At 38.9% G+C, this 17,787-nt stretch overlaps 1 protein-coding gene across 1 annotated transcript in view; it reads right to left on the bottom strand.

Annotated features, from left to right (window-relative positions):
* The window catches only part of RAB3GAP2 (RAB3 GTPase activating non-catalytic protein subunit 2), a 94,993-nt gene that overhangs the window by 15,602 nt on the left and 61,604 nt on the right, over positions 1 to 17,787 (bottom strand). The window contains exons 19-26 of the mRNA XM_080824022.1: positions 16,805 to 16,932; positions 14,111 to 14,327; positions 13,635 to 13,732; positions 7,029 to 7,134; positions 6,614 to 6,774; positions 5,281 to 5,509; positions 1,379 to 1,552; positions 1,171 to 1,277 (exon numbers count right to left, since the gene is read on the bottom strand). Coding sequence (XP_080680148.1) covers positions 1,171 to 1,277; positions 1,379 to 1,552; positions 5,281 to 5,509; positions 6,614 to 6,774; positions 7,029 to 7,134; positions 13,635 to 13,732; positions 14,111 to 14,327; positions 16,805 to 16,932 — 1,220 coding nt within the window. The remainder of the gene's footprint in view (positions 1 to 1,170; positions 1,278 to 1,378; positions 1,553 to 5,280; positions 5,510 to 6,613; positions 6,775 to 7,028; positions 7,135 to 13,634; positions 13,733 to 14,110; positions 14,328 to 16,804; positions 16,933 to 17,787) is intronic.

Genomic DNA, 17,787 nt, shown 5'->3' with positions numbered 1-17,787 from the left:
ACAGTGACTTAGGGACCATCAACAGGGTCCCCTGTGCTAAAATCACTTTTTGGTCAAGATTTAATTGATCAAGGGCCATTCCTCTGTTTAAAGCACTTTTTAAAAAAAATCTTTTAATACGTAAGTGATTACGTATTAAAGACAACATTTTTGGGGGAGGAAGAGTAGCATTCATTAATGCATTAGTGTACATTAGCTCATCAGTGAGAATTTTTTCTTCACAAGTGCAACCTGACATAAGGACCATCAAGTATTTGGCTTGGAGAGGGACAATTTACCAGGGCACTGACTAGGGAGACCTGAGGGAAGGACTTTTTGGCAAAGGGCAATACTCATCCTATGATTTCACATCTTACTTAATCCAGGCATCAATCCTGAAGGACTGGCACCTTCATTAAAAAAAAAAGGTAGGAGAAACAAACAGGTTCAGAGATCCAGTGACTGGCCCCAACCCAGACACTTGTCAGAAATTCAGCTGGGACCCAAATCCAGCCCCTCAGCTCAGGGCCTATCCTGCTCCCTGACTATGGTTGTTCTGCGAGAGAAAGTGGCAGAAAACGATGCCCCAGCAGAGAGCTAAAAGGGCAGTTAGGCTAACCCTGGACTAGGGTCAGCCTTGTACATAGCGTGGCTTTCTCGGTGTTTCGGAGACGAACATAAGTGAAGTGACGGACAAACGCAGGGGTACCTAAACAAGCAGACACTAGGTCAGCATCCGGATCTTCACCCTGGCTTTACCAGGATGACTACGATATTACAAAGTTTCTAGTAAGTACGTGCTGTCTCATGCAGGAATTCAAAAGGAAATAAAAAATATACATATCAGAACCTAACTAGGAGTGGGGGCAAAACACGCCAGCTCTAAACACAAAGAAACCCAGGCGGAAATCCTGGCCCGGACCGACTCAGCACTGTGCCCTGGGGCATGGAACTGAACTTCTCTGAGCCTGGTTTCTCTTCTCCAGAGGGGGGCAGTGACAATGTCATGTCACAGGTTCTCTGTGAGGACTGAGAGATAATCCATGAAAAAGACCTAGCACAGCTCCTAGTACAGCAGCATCCCAAGCAGGAAAAGTCCAGTGTTTGCAGTATGTCACTGAACTAAAGAGTCCCACATATGTACAGCATGAGCACGGCGACAGAACAGGAAAGAAGTGGCAAGAACCTTACCTCCGGGTCTTTATTCCACTGAACGACGTACTCCCAACAACAGTGGGCGTGCAGCACGTCCAGCTCAAGGCTGCACGGAAACTGCTTATAGGCTAAATGCAGTAAGTCTGAAAGCCACAAGAGAGTGACAGGTTATTCTTTCCTTAACAAAGACTCAGCCACATCCCCTCCACTCTGGGCCGCATATTTCTCCGCATTTATGGACTACCTGGTATGGCTCCTAGGGTCATCTCCACCTCTGACGCTTCAAGTAAACCTCTGTTAATGCCTTCTTTGGGTTCATCTGGGTTTTCGGCATCTCTTTCCTTACTAGCCAGTTTTAGTACTTCGGGGCTGAAGTCCTGTTTAAATATCCACTTGGCTACACTGTCTGCAATGCCACCTACAGTGTGGAGATAAGAAAACGAAAATTCAGAGTGTTCAGCAAAGACGCCAAGGGCAAGTGCAATATCTGATGTCCAAGGGCATCTCTATGCTCTAATATATATACTATATATATAATTACATAATAATCTAATACATATATACTCTAACGTATATTAGGTAAATATAAATGCATACACTCGTCTGTATACCACGTAGCTTCTATGTCCACAAATTCAAAATATACTTCGCCAGACACAGAGGAAGGGATGAATACCTCTTCAAAACATTATTTTTTTTTTAAAGAAGGTTTTATTTGAGAGAGAGAGAGATGGAGAGAGAGCACAAGCAGGGGGAAGGGAAGAGGGAGAAGCAAATGCCCCACTGAGCAGGGAACCCAACAAGTGGCTTGATCCCAGAACCCTGGGATCATGACCTGAGCCAAAGGCAGACACTTAACTGACTGAGCCCCCCACGTGCCCTTAAAGCACCTTCACTTACATATAAGTGAAACAGACTGATTAGCATGATACCTGTTTAGGCAACATGTTACTTTTAATAGCCAAATAACTTGCCTACATGGAATATTTATAGGCAAAATTTAGACACCTCTAAGAAACATGATGCTTTCCCATGTTTCAGTCACTGACATAGGCCAAAAAAGTCTACATGGAAACTGAAAAACACTCAAGACAAAGAGTCCTGTTTATTACCTAAAACAAATGATACCTTGTTCTCTAATTACCAAAACCTCTTCTTTCTATTTTGATCAAATATAAACCTTTCCACAAAAAAAAGCAAGCTTCACAGTATAATCACACTTATCGGTGATAATAGAGGACAGCAGTGTGCTGGGTATTCCAATTTCTCGTATTTGACTTCCAGGTCATTTGGCAATTTCCATTCCAGAATCAAGCCCTTGCTCATATCGCTCAGGTTAATATCACAAAGACGGTCCTACCCTATCAGCAGGTGGCAGCAAGGAGTGTAGAGTTTACAACTTAAACTTTTTCGCAAGCCTTTTTTTAAAAAAACAATTTATTTAAACTTAAAAAAAAAAAAAAAAAAAAGGTTTCCATTTGCATGGAGTATCTTTTCTCATTCCTTCACTTTCAGCCTCTGTGTGTCCAGTCTCGAGGTGGCATATATATGGGTTTTGGTTTTTTTACTCATCCGGCCACCTTTTGTCTTTTGACTAGAGAATTTAGCACATTTATAATTAAAGTAATTCCTGCTAGATGTTGCTTGTTGCCATGTTGCTCTCTGTCTGCTTTAATAGTTCCTCTGTTCCTTTATTCTTTTCTTGCTCTCTTCCTCCGTGGTTTAATAACTTTCTTTGGTGGTTTGCTTATAGCCCTTTCTCTTTCTCTTTTGTGTGTTTATTACAGGTTTTTGCTTTGTGATTACCACATGCTTAGAAATAACAACTTATCTGTTGTTACAATGTCTGTAACCGTCTGATTGGGTAAGTTCTACTGCCCTGTCTTTGGGTTCACCGGTCCTTTCTTCTGCTTCACCTAGTCTGCGGCTGAAACCCTCTAGCATATACTGAGTTCAGTTATAGTGTTCTTCAGCTCTGTGATGTCTACTTATTTTCCATCTCCTTGAAGTTATCACTGTGTTCATCCATTCTTCTCCCCAGTTTGGTTATTAGCATTTTTATGACTATAACTTTGGACTTTTTATAAGGTAAATGACTTCTTGCCATTTGATTAACGTTTTTCTCCCCGCCCAGTTTTATCCTGTTCTTGCACTTGGAACATATTTCTCTATTTCTTCCTTTTCCATGAGTCTTTGTGTTGGTTTCTACACAGTAGATGGAACGACCTCTTCCAGTCTTGAAGGAATGGCCTTGCTTAATCATGCCTCAGTTCTTGATTGTCTCTCAAACCTCTCTCAAACCAAGCAGCCTAGTAGATGTTTAACAGCACACAGTGAGGATGTGCCAAGACCAGTCAGTGCCCCAAAAGAGAGGATCTTCACACCTACATTCAGACTGACTGAAAGCCAGAACCTCAAGCATCAGATTTTTTGTTTTTAACGTATTTTATTTATTTATTTTAACATATTTTAACTTATTTATTTAACTTATTTGAGAGTGAGAGAGCGCACACGAGCAGAAGTGAGAAGGGCAGGGGGACAGCGAGAGAGAATCTCAAGCAGACTCTACACTGAGCACAGAGCCCAAAGTGGGGCTCAATCTCATGACCCTGAGATCACAACCTGAGCCGAAACCAAGGTTTGGACGCTAAACCACCTGCACTGCTGCGTGCCCTGTCAGGCATCAGCTTTTAAAAGTAAGCAAATATATATAGTCCTGTGGGATTACAAGCCTAAGCTCCAGTGGCCACCAGAGTCAGGCGATCTGGAGGGGTCCCCTGGGGTGGCAGTCACAAAACCAGAGCTCCAAACAAGTATATAAGCTCCTTTTGGGTTACGCTGGCAAACCGGGACAAGGCAGAAGGCAAGTGTCAGGACGGCACCCACAGTCTACGTTCCTTGAGAGCAGCTGCGGAGGCCACTAATTTTGTGCCAAACCTAAGGCCCTGCCTCTCAGGCTGAAGCTTACAAATCTTATACAGATAAGAGGACAGGTTAACTAAATCGAAATCTATAAATACATCCAGGAATACAGACATTCCAGTATCAAATGCCTGACAGAGCTGCTGGTAAAAAGAAAGTACATCAAGACAACTAAAAATTTACAATGCTTCTGATCCTGCAGGATGTAAGCACAAGAACCCAACGGCTCTAGAATAGTAGAAAGCGATAAATCATAAAAGAGGCATAAGGTCCTGTGGAAATCAGGAGGAAGAAGAGAAAATTGGTAGCTAGTAGGTCATGAGCAATTTCTTAGAGGAGTAAGCATTTGAACGGGGCCTTGAAAGAGGAGGAAGTACAATTTAGAATCCAGAATGGGACAGGTCGGGAGAGGGAAGGGGACAGACTCAGACCCAGAGCTGGGGAATCACACGGATGCTTCATTTGAGCCACAATCAAGCAACAAGCAAGAAATGGAAAAACGGGTTAGATTCAAAGCCAAAGTTCTTAGAGAACCAGTTTCTATTTGTTCCAGAAGTTCTCAAATTTCTTAAGTCTCCGAATCTCCTTAAACTCTTAAAAATTACTGATAATCCCAAAGAACTTTAGCTTATGGGTTACATTTACTCAAATTCCTGGTCTCAGAAACTAAAATTGAGAAAATTCTAAAATATTTTTATTAATTCATTTTTAAATACAAGTACTAAACGTATTACATGTTAATAACATTTGATGAAAATACAGTTCCCAAAGCAAGAAAAGACATTTTGGGAGAGGAGCAACGCTACCACCTTTGCAAAGTCTCTTCCACTGTCTAGCTTACACCTGGATTCTCCGATCGGCTCCTGCATGCCATCTATTAGGATGTGTTGCTCCGGCTGAAGTACAGGAGGAAAAGGCAGCCTCACAGAGACATGAAGCTGGAAAAGGGTGGGCTCTCGAGGTCCTCTGGGCACTCTTTGAGAACCGCGGCTAATTCTCTAAGGCAGGGGGAAGGAGTGTGGATTCCTGAGCAGGGAACTGACCGAATCAGACTTTGAGGAGATTAACTGAGAAGAAATACACGGTGGGTTATTTTTAATTTTTTAAATCCAAATGTATTTCCCTTTCCCTATCCTTGCAATCATTTCTACAGAAGCCCCAGAAATGTCCACAGCATAAACACACAGGTCTGTAGGTGCGATGCTCCCATCGACTCCACCTTACCTTTTCCTCCTTCCAGTAACTTTTTGACGGACAGCCTCGGGAGTGGCTCAGCCTGCAGCGACGACACTTTGGAGGCCGGCGTGTTTGCTTTGCTGTGAAGCAGAGTCTGAAGGAGGAGGCAGTCCTCCAGCTGTTTCAGCAGGAGCTTCCAGTATTCCATGTCAAGAGAGAGGGCCTCCCAGGAATCGGTGAGGGCCTCAGAATCAGCACCCGACACTGTTTGGGAAAACTAACAAAAAGCGCCCTGGTGATACTCTGGCAAAGACTCTGGATCAGCACTCACTTGAATGAGCTTTGAACTTGAAAGCTGATGGACCGTCGGGATACGTCACGAAGCAACACGCAGATGTCGGTTCACGAGTATTACTACTGGGCTGGATGGACCATGAGTGACAGGAGGACACTGCAGACTCGGGGAAACAGTGACAGAGTCTGGACATTCACAGAAAGACCCCCAGAAAGGCCCCTGATTCATGCAATGGGCACTAACGAGCTCGCAGGGCCATCCCCGACGAGGGCCATGGTCTTTTCTGTTAGTACCAGGATAGTGCTCGCTCTTCAGAAAGTACTCTCCAACATACAAAATGAGGCCCAAATTCCTTCTCTCTCCATTATCATAAACATCTTAGGCCAGTAATATTAAATTTAGCATATGAACTACTGAGACTGACAATGTTAAGTGAATCTCTACAGGCCTATTTAACTGACTCATCCAACTAAATCAACGTTCCCCAGAAAAAATTTGATCTACCACGAGATACAAGAGATGTTTGTTTTTAAAAAAATAAATTTGAGTCCTTAAAAAGACGAGGAAAAAACCACAAAGCAAAAGGTCAATAGGAAACTTTTATTCAAGTCATTCAACACCCCCTGCCAAAACGACCTCTGTTTATAAAAAGGGGGAGGGTAATAAATACAATGGTAGAACTCCAGAGCTACAACGAACCTCAGATATAACACAGTCTAACCGTGACCTCCTTTAGATGAAGAACCTGAAGCAGGAGACTCATGTTTAAGGGACTCACCACACATCACCAGCTGCTGGCCGAGAGCCAGACCTCTGCCCTCTGATTGCCATACTTTTCCCCTCAAGGTCAAAGTACGAGGTGACGGCAAAATTCAGTATGCATGTCATCTGAACAAACAAGTTAAGGGCAGCACCCCTCCCACAAAGACAAGTGAGAATCTGCTGGACACACATTTCAAACTCTAGATGTTTCATAACATCAAAGACACTGCAAGCCTAGACAGGGACAAGCAGCCCCTAAGCAGACTGGACAGGCAGAGATCCAATCTTTCCAAGACCAGGTGCACCCCCCACCCACCTACTTACTTTTTTCTCAGTCATACTGTTCGAGATCTGTGCAGCAATGGAATGCCCAACGTGTGCAGACAACAGAGCAGCTCCGTTGTTCTCAGACTGAATACAAGCCGTGCGCATCTGCTGCCACCATGGGGACACAGACTGGGAATCCCAGGTCTCATCGATGGCCACTATGGGCAAAAAGAGAAAGTTAAAAAAGAAAGCCTGAGCTTGTGGATTCTTTCTGTTTGACCTTTAACATTAAACATAATGTTGAAACTGAATTCCTCTGTGATAGATTGGTAAATTTCTGAATTAGAAATTAAATCCACGGGGCCCCTGGGTGGCTTAGTGGGTTAAGCATCTGCTTTCAGCTCAGGTCGTTTCCAAGAGCAGTGTCTACACCTCAAGGCCCAGGCAACTGCAGCAGCCCCCAGCCTTTTACCTTTCATCTTGCTCAGAAGGGACAGCATCGTATGGAGACAGCACACAGACTGCGGTTTATCCAAAATATCTTTTTCCTTAGAAAGCCAAACACTCAGGAGCAGAGACTGAAATCAAATTTAAATAATTTTCAGTAATAAAAAACCAAAATGTGGCACTTTTCAAGAGAGCACAGACGTGTATATGAGTGATTCAGTCCTTCCGGGTGAGAAATGAGGGGCTGCTCATTACATCGCCTCTCATGAGAGACACAACAAGGTACCCTGTCCACTGAAGAGATTCTTCGTATCTGTCAGATACGTAACTTCCACTGTTTCCGTCTCTTCTTTGGGTTAATTAAGCCCTGCTTTCCGGGCTGAGCCTTGATTAGGGAGCATAGTACCAGAAAGGTTACTACTACTGAGTTAGCATAGATCTCCGTAGACTGGCAAGACACCACTCAGCTGCCAGGAGGAAGGGAAGGACGTGGAGCTGTGGACCTCACCCCACACTGGCCACAAGGTACTGTGAACTTGGCAGTGCTGAACGGATAAGTAAAGCTATTGGATTCTAGTTTTTAAATCACTAACAAGTCAAGAGAAACAGATTTTATGAGCAAAAACATTTAAGTCAACATAAGTGACTTTTAAGATGCCTATGAACCAGCCTATCTACTTAGAGCTGAAATATTCTAAGATGTACAAAATTTGCACACGGATAATTCTGGGATAATGAGTTCAATGGCATGGCACCGCACCTGTCAGTACTGGTGTTTGCGAAAGGCCTGGGTTAGCTTTAACTCTGCAGGACCTTCATGTTAAAAACAAAAACAAAAGCTTGAAAATAAAAGGTTGATTACCAGTTTAAATATAGTAGTATCAATACTTTGCAAAAGTGAAGAAGAGTAGGAAGTTGAAGTCGTGTGTGAAGGAAATTGGGAGAACAACCAAAGGGCCAGGAGACGGACGTACTCGCCGGGCATCACCCCGTCCAATTCCGAAAATCCCACGGCAGGGACGGTCTCCCAGATTTTACAAATGATGAAAAGAAGTAACTTACCCACCATAAACCTAGTGAGTCAGGACTGAAGTCTGAACCAAGATCTGCCTGATCCTAATACATATGTTTTTTTCTCTTTAAAAAAACTGTACGTGTGTGTAGACTATACATAAAATTTGTACAAACAACACACACACATGCTTTTAAAAGGAGTTTATTTCTCCCTTTTCTGTTTAACCCTCTTACCTCTCTCCCTATGTCAGCCTCCTTTCTACCTCATCTATCCAGAAACTTTTTTTTTTTTTTTTTTTTACAACCACGTATATGCTTTCATATTTGCCTGCACATTCCTAAGAGAATGACGATGCTAGCAACAACAAAGGCTGGTGGCTGCCGAGAGCGGACGAGGTGCCAAGCCCCTGGCACCTTCCTAAGTGCAGCTCTACAGAGAGCATTACGGAGAGACATGGGGCTTTTATAAAACTGGGCTCATGTTATACCATGTGCTTTCCACCTGCCACACAAACACCCTGTGTCATCCACAAAGTTTCGACTGACTTTATCCACTTATCAAGGCTATTCCCTCTACCTCACACAACACTGCTACTTACAGGCAGGCTACAAAAATGAGTTGCCTGGATAGCAACAAAGACACTCCAGAATCAACTGGAAATTACTCTCAGTGTTTTGGGCACATATGTGCTATGAAAGCAAGCCAAAAGGAAATGAGGGGGAGCAGGAGGACTTATCTTTGGGGCTCACTCTGATTAATTTTAGGCAGAAAATATATGCCCAGGGGTATTTTACAAGCACTCCAGGTTTCTAAATACACTTATGGGTTTAGTGTCTTTCAAAGCTTGATTCATCTTTTCAGCAGCAACAAAGTTTCAAAATGCTCAAAAAGACGGACAACCCATAGGGTTAGACGAATTGAATGCCACAGCCTGAATTCCACGCCATACTATAAACTCTTTTATTTTTCTCTCCAACTAATCATTCCCCCTATCACCACCCTTATGTAGCAAATTCTAAAACAAACAAACAAACAAACAAAAAACCCTGTTCTGTTTAACTCTCCTATCTCTCTCTAGGTCAGCCCTGTTCTAACTCTCATGCAGCAAGGTAATCTTTGCTTATAACCCAGCGGGTGTTCCTCTTTTTTTTATTAACTTTGAAAATCCAATCAGTTATGCTTTAGTTAGCATGTAAAAAGTCGGAATGCAATAGACGCTGCCATGGGAACTCTAAGAACAAGATGACATAATTTTAGAATCACTTATAAGCAATAGATTTTTTAATGTTTAGGAAAAATTAAGGTAAAAGGAGAAAAATAAAGAGGAGAATACAGAGCTAAGATACCACATATACACATAGACACAGATAAAAGAAAGAAAAGTATACTGAAGGTAACAATCTCTACAACTAGTAAACACAAAATATCCTTTCAATACATCACAGCAAAGAATGTCACATATTATTCATAATGTGGATATTCATCTTATAAATGTAAACTATGTTGTTTCACATATAAATGTTACAACTGACATATTGCCAGATGGTATCTGAGTATTAGATTTTTATTAAGAGAAACCCTGAGAGGAAAGTTGGTTAATTCCTCTTTTCTAAGTCGAGCGGTATCTAAGACTTGGTAAAAACCTGTACCTAACAATGAAAGAGAAAATCCCACGGGTTCTGGGTAGACGCTTCTAATGCCTAATGAACTTCTTTTTGCTAAGTTATCCTCCTCCTGTAATATTAACATCCCAGATGTTTTAATCCTTCCCTCAGCAGAAATGCTGACAGATAGAACATGAAGAAGCCATCTGTTAGCCCTGTCTCTACTTAAAAGAAACTTACTTTGTCGGTTTTTTGAATGAGCCTTATTTTCTAGTCTTTCCTAAAAATTAGGTCTGTTCTAGTATACAGAATTAAAACTTGATAAAATTCCAGTGAGGGTAATTACAGTTTTAAACATTAAATTATAGTTTCAACATTTAAACATCTAAAGAACTATCAGGCTGTTGTCGTGAATTACGCTAATATAGTAAAATACTGACTAAATCAAGTGTAAGTTTTATAGAAAAATCGGTAGGCATTGTACACTAGAAGTATTTCCAAATTTAACAATATAGACAACCTAAAAAAAATAGACACAAACACACAAAACCTAGATTATAAGTAGCAGATTTCTTTATGAACATAATTCCAATAAAATTACCATATAAAATAGTTCAGAAAAAAAGTTAGCATTTCAAATGCCTTTATAACACTAATAATATATTGTATATATTTTGTTGAAAGACCTAACACCTTTTACTCATGACTTTTATATGACTAACTCCTAAAAGTCTATCACTCTTTTAATGTAATACGATAGACATTTATTCTTTTAAAAAAAAAACTAAGTTAATAACTTAGAAAAATGTCATTGGTTAGTATTTTGGCACTGGCACTAAGTGCTTTGGGAATGAGCAGGCTGTAAGCAAGATGCACACTTACTACATGGGTACACAAAACCCCTGTACTTGATCTTCCTAAGGCCAGGTGGCGGCTTATTCACAGCCTGAATGTGTTAGCTATTTCCTCTGATCAATGTGACCACAATGACCAAGCAAGCTTTTTTACAAGCTGGTCTTATTGTACATTCAATTTCTTACTTTAATTCTTGGGCTTGTTTTTTGAAGAAGTTTCCCCTTCCCTTCCCATTCGTAACTATTAATTACATGCTTTCAGTGAAAATGCCTTATTTCTCTGTACTCGATGGTAGAATTTTAAAAATTCACATGACTGCTTGAAAGCATTCAGCTACTGATAGAATACTTTAAAAATCTAACTATAAAATACTCATCTGAGGAAAGCAAAGGAAAAGCGACCAATTACTTGGAATGAGTGAAATACAGTCTCTCAGAGCTAGATGATTCTTAAAAAGAACTTAAAGTTATAACCCATTTTATAAGTTCTGTAGTACAATAATAAATATACTTACAGACCACAGCTTTATGGATTTAAAATAGTGAGATTTTCTAGAGAGCACTTTATTACATTATAATATATACATATTTATAATAAAGTTCATTAATTTTAGTTTGGGTGGCCAACACCATAAACATAGTAAAGCACATCTTCCACCTCCGAAGTTCCCTTGTGCTTCCTGTGCCCAATCTCCAATGCCCACCTTCATCCTCTAGCAAACGCCCATTTGCTCTGTCACTCTATTTCATGTAATTAAAAGCATACCGTAGGCAGTCTTGTTTCTGGATCTTTTCACTTAGTATATGCTTTTGAGATTCATTCCTTTATTTATTACACAGTTGTACTGTGTATTTCTTCTTAACTTTTTTCCCCACTATATGGACGTACCATAACTTACCACTTATCAGTTGGTGGATATCCGGGTTGTTTGCACTTTGGACTATTATGAATAAAGCTGCTGCTAACATTTTATTCCAAATCTATATGAACACATGTTTTCATTCCTCTTAGATAAATACCTAGGAGTGAGATTGCTGGATTTTATGGTAAATCTCTGTTCAACAGTATAAGAGACTTTTGAACTCTTTTCCAAAGTTGTATTAGTTGGCATTTCCATTAGCCACGCTGAGTTCTGATTGTTCCACATCTTCATCAACACTTGGTGCCACCAGTCATCTCAACTTCAGTCATCCTCTTGAGAAAGAGACTCCTGTTGGCATTTCCCCAACAGTAAAAGATGCTGACTACTTTTCATGTGACCTTTTGCCACGTGTAAGTATATTTCTTGGTGATATGACAGTTCAAATCTTTCACTTTCCTTATTGTATTCTTTGTCGTCTTATTGAGTCGTATGAATTCTTTCTTAATGTGGATTCAATTCATTTATCAAATATAAGTTTTAAAAGGGAGGTTTGCCTTTCAGTTTCTTAACAGTTCTAAAACACAGAAGTTCTGAATTTTGATGAAGTGCAATTGATCAGTATGTTTTTTTGTTTGCACTTCCTGTGCCCTACGAAATCTTTACCCGAACCAAGCTTTCTCCATGTTTTCTTCCGTAAGTTCTGTAGTCTTAGGTCTTATATTTATTTTCCATTTTGAGTTAATTTTTATACATGACTTGAGGTAAGATCTGAGGTTCATTTTTTCCCAATGTTTCTTGAACTCCGGATTTAATGCAGACATTTTGATACTGATTAAACACAATTTAAAAATAACAAGTATTCTGTACTCATCTTATTTAAGCATTTCAAATTTTAATAATAAATACTTAACTGCTCTCTTTTTAAATTTTTACTTTAAAATAGTTATAGATCACTGGGGCAAAAAAAAAAAAGCACAACAAAGTCCCATGCACCCTTCCCATAGCCTACCCTAATGGTGGCATCTTACACAATATCATAACCAAGAAGTTAACATTGGCAAAATCCAAAGCTTATTCAAATTTCACCAATAATGCATACAACCATATGTGTGTACATGCAATTCTATCAATGTGTAGCTTTTCAAAAACATCACCATGGTCAAGCACTCAACTATACGTCAGGAAGAGACTCCTCTGTGTGGACCTTTTACAGCCACACCCATCCCTCCCCGCACTCACCCCTCACCCCTCGCCGACACTAACCTCTTCTCTATCTCTGTAACAGTGCTATTTCATGACCATTATACAAAAATGGAATCATGCAAGCACATGTCTTTCTTAGATGGGCACTTTTCCACTCAGCGTATTTTCCTTGTGGTTCATTCAAGTTATTATGTGAATCAACAGTTGAGTCTTATTGTTGAGGAAAAGGTAAAGAAATACACGGTAAAGAACTACCAGTTTGTTTAACCATTCATCTACCAAAGGACATCTGTGTAGTTTGCAGTTTTGGGCTATTACAAAAAAAGCCACTTATGAACATCCATGTACAACCGACCTATGCATACCTTTAACTGCCTTACTTCTGACATACACACTGCAAAGTAACAGAGAATGGAATCTGTTTTTAAAGGATGTAAATGTTCAGTTAAAACTATACATGAACACAGTCAACAAGCTCCTAAAGGAGATTGCCCAGATCCTGGCCAAAATGTAAGATGTTACTGAGGATGTAGAAGAGAGTTTATTTGCATGTGAGGGGTTAAAGAGGAGAGAGGACAGCAAGGTCACCCCTCCCCACCACACCCTGCATCCTGTGCCGAAGGGAAAACATTTAGTGTTGTCATTTTCTACTGAATGGTTCTTTTGTTTTATATTTGTTATAGCACAGAGACTAAAACCTAACCTATATTCAAAGTTTGGGAATGTTTGATTATAATTCCGTACTGCTCTAAGGGAAGTTGATTTTGTTCTCTAAGATTTTTTTACTTCTAATATGATCAATTTCACTGATGACCACAATCCACTATAAATGCACGCATACCTGTCAGATTCGAAATTTATTTTAGGCCAACCATGGAATACGCCTGCTACTATTTACAGGGAATTAGAAAAATAAAATAATATTACTCAATTAAATATGATGATTATAAATTTCTTTGATCACTGTCGAAAGGTTTTCATCTATGTTCTATGATATGTTTTGGATGATGGTAAAAAAAAAAAAAAAAAAGGACTGACACTTCTGGATGACAGGAGCAGGGAAGAGAAGGGTGTGATAAGAAGAAGGCTTACCAACAACAGCTGAGGGCTCAGTCCAGCTGACTCCAGAGTGTGACACATGTCCTCGGTAGAGCTTTCTCCATGCAAACACTTCCAAAAAAAGAAACTGCCTGGTAAAACAGAAGCAAAATGCATTAACCAATGGCTACTTACCGTTTAGACTAACATTCTTCCTGAATTGCAATCTGGGTCCCCAGAGAAGCAAACCAGCACGACAGAAAAGAAATTAATGGCTCAATTTGCTTGGTTTTAAGGCAGAAGGCAAATCGTTACATGTCTAACACTGTCTCTTTAGTCTATGTATTAGCCAATAAAACTTTTATGACATAGAGCCTACATATCCAGAGTATCCTTTGTTCACCGAAAAATATACATGAATTTCTTAGCTTAATTTTAAAACATACTGAACCTTTGAGATGCTATCAACTCCTCCCAGGCTCTCCTCCAGAAGAGGCAGGATTCACAGAGCAGTTCATCATTCCACCCACCTAAAGCCACATACTCCTCTTCACTTATCTTCTTTACGTTGACCACATCTTTCTCACACTCTAAATATTCCAGGAATGTTTTCACGGGTAACACGCCATCCTTATCATCAGAAAATCGGACTGTAGCAGTCCTGGTTTTTTCCTCTTTGTACTTCTCTAGTAATGCCAGGAGCTTAAGCAGTTCTTTTTCATCAAGCCTCAGTAACACAGCCAAGTCCTTAACAAAATAGGGGGGGAAAAAAAAAGAGTTTGGATACACCGTATCTTCCTAGGACTCCACCAAAGGAGTCAACCCCATCATGTGAAGTGAAATGCAAAACTGTAAGCAAATGATGAATTGTTAATTAATGTGGTAGCTATAATGTACTCTGCTTAAAATCTTATCACAAATTCATGAATTTGACGTTAAGTAATGTGAACTAATCTTGAAACTATTTATAACTGAGAGTACCATTTTTATAGAATTTCTTGAGAATACCCTATACTCTTCTAAAATGTTTGAATTTTACTACAGTTGTTATTAATTTAGAATCAGAAAAAAAAAACTGTAAGAGTATTAACTGCAACTCTTGTGATTCTAAGTAAACTAAAGGCCTATTTGAAACGGGATATGTACTGAGCAGCATAAACACAGTAAAATAAAAAAATACTGGAAACTGAGCCTCACTGTATCTACATATACATCCTCTGTGTGGCTCACAGGGATACAGAGATGGAAAAGTTACAGATACATCTTGCCAGCCTTTCAAATTATTTTTATAGAGTATATGTGCAAAAATCGCTTCTGATATTACTAGTATTTTTCTAAATTAGGGATAAACATACACACATACAGATACATACTTAAAAGACCATAAGTTCACCATAGCAAGCAAAACTCCCTCCCCACCCCACTACGTAATAAAACTACTCTTGTTTAAGAATACAGCTTTCATTTACTTATTTAATGCTGTTTTCGAAAAACAAGTAGTAAACTTGCAGAATGCTATGAACACACACCAACAGTTCAATGTTATACTGAATTTATATATGAGTTTGTATGAACTATGTTCCACAGCAACAAAAATGATTCCAGATTTGAATTTTAGTTTTATATGCACAAGACTGGCCATTTAGCCTAGAAATTAACTGTACCTTTTTTTGAAGGATCTAAATAATGTCACAGCAAAATATCAATTCTTACAAAGTATTTTAAAGATTAAAGAATAATAAAGAATAATCAACTAACTGATATTTTAAATTCTGTAATTTTTCTTTTCTTTCCATATAGTACTGGAGCTATCAAGTGGAAATGAATTCCATAGGGGATTATTAATGACATATACTTAACTTTCTTTGGTGAGGTAGGAAAGTTTGGATCTTATGAAAAAGAATCTATGAAATATCTAGGCAATTCTGCAGACATAATTTAGTCCACTTGAACCTTCTTATTGTTAGAAATGATTTTATACTGTTGCTGAAGCAGAAAGAAAAACACAAAGATCCTGAAAAATGGCTCTGTTACTTATAATGGCAATTGCAAAATATTATGAAGATTGTTAAAATGCTTTATGAAATGCACCTATAATCCCAAGGATAAAAAAGATGTTAGAATGTGTAAGTGGTTTCCAACACAGAGAGAATTTTCTTTTTAAAAATTTTTATTCACTTATGTATATTTAAAATAAAAGTTTTCCAAGTTAAACTTCCATTAAGTTTCAGATAAGTTTCAGATATAATGTTTTATAAGTATTATCAGTGACTTGACAAATCACTAACATCACTTACATAATAATTTTCCTTTAGATAAATGGAAGACATGCACCCTAAGGCAAGCAACTTGTCCATAGTCACGTGGTAATCAGGGGAAAGAGAGGACCACCTTTCTCTCTATTCTCTATTAAGGACACTACTTCTCTGTATGAAAAGTAAGAATTTTGCATACATGCCTAGAAATGAGCAATACTGCACTGTAAGGAAGATTACAAGGCACTGCCATTTTTTAAATGTTTTACAGAATGAAAACATAGAACGTTTACTAAAATTAAACACTTTTATATAAGACAGAACTTTTTTAAAGTATTTCATTATGTAGCAGACAAGAGAAAAGCTGTATGAGTTCGTTCGTTCACAATGGCACCACAGAAAAACCAGTGTCTTCTGTTCGGCAAAATCTTTTTTTTTCCTTTTAAGTTTTGCTACTTCAGTAAACTGAATATATTTCAATTGGCAAATCCTGTCCAGTTATGTTGTCAGAAGCAACCTTAGAAAGTGAGTTCAGAGAAACCAAATGCTTCTAGGATAGGGAGAATGGATTAACAATAAACTGCAATATCTTAGCATAAATACTATAAATTTAGTACTAAGGCACAGAGAGCCAGCAGGAGGTCTTGTAAAGAAAAAACATCTTTACACTTCATAAAAATTCTCAATTATCTACTTCTTTACTATCAGTTAAAAAATTAAAAATAGGGGCGCCTGGGCAGCTCAGTCATTATGCGTCTATCTTAGGCTCAGGTCACGATCCTGGGGTCCTGGGATCAAGCCCCACATCGGGCTCCCTGCTCAGAGGGGAGCCTGCTTCTCCCTCTCCCACTCCCCCTGCTTGTGTTCCCTCTCTTGCTGTGTCTCTCCCTGTCAAAGAAATAAAATCTTAAAAAAAAATTAAAAATTAAAAATAGAATATTTTGTATAATGAGGAATAGAATAACTTACATTATCCGAGAATGGTGTATCTGAATGAAAATCAACGGAATTTAACTGACTGACAGACTCATAAAGATGGAGTAATTTCAGTTTATTGGCACAAAATTGTAGCAATCCTTCGTCAACAGACTCAAGCTCTGAAAGGTGGAAGAAAAAAAATACATTAAAGAGATATATTTAACAGATTCATAAAAAGTTCTTTCTTTCATTAATATTCACAGTATTATGTACCTCTCTGATGTGCTAGTCTATTACATACTGAGATACTTAAACTATCACAGATTACTAGGACAAAGATAATTTTTCCATCATGGAAAAATGTCCAATTTTTTAAGCGTAGTAAGGCACACTAGTAGTTGGAGGGTGGTGAGAAAAAAAGAAAAAAGAACTATCTTAGTCTAATATTCAAATTTTTAAAAAATGATCTGAAAACAGCTTTGAAAATATTCTCCCTCACCCGCTGCCTATTCTGCTCACAGACAGAGGACAGATGAACAGAAAGCTGCCGGGCTCTTGTTATCATGGTGGACAAAGATACCAGAATTCAAGCACAAACTCTGGACTGTAACAGATTTATCCTCAAGGAAGGCTGGCAAAGAGACCAAAGTACAATTCTACTTAACATTCTCCATCAGTCAGGCTTTTAAAAAAAAAAAGGGAGAGAGAGAGAGAGAGAAATACTCTCTATATAATACATTCCCGCATGATAATTTAAGTATCTACCATCTAATGTAAAACAACTATTCTTTTAAAAGGCAGGGACTTTATTTACCTCCAAGAATTGGTATAGCTATAATAAAACTTAGCATATTCAGTAGGTGAAATTTTTAGGAATCTCAATTTTGGGTAGAACTTGAAACTGGTGATGATTTTATAGAATTCCAATAGTCATATTTGACTTAGTCTCAGCCCAGTGCAAGATAAATTCTGATTCAGTAAAATTTGAGATTTTGGTAAAGCCCTGAGGGATGGGGACACTATGGTTTTTAAAA

The sequence above is a fragment of the Martes martes genome, assembly GCF_963455335.1.
Source record: "Martes martes genome assembly, chromosome: 15".
NCBI lineage: Eukaryota > Metazoa > Chordata > Mammalia > Carnivora > Mustelidae > Martes > Martes martes.
Note: the sequence above shows the minus strand (reverse complement) of the source record. Positions and strands in the feature narration are given on the sequence as shown.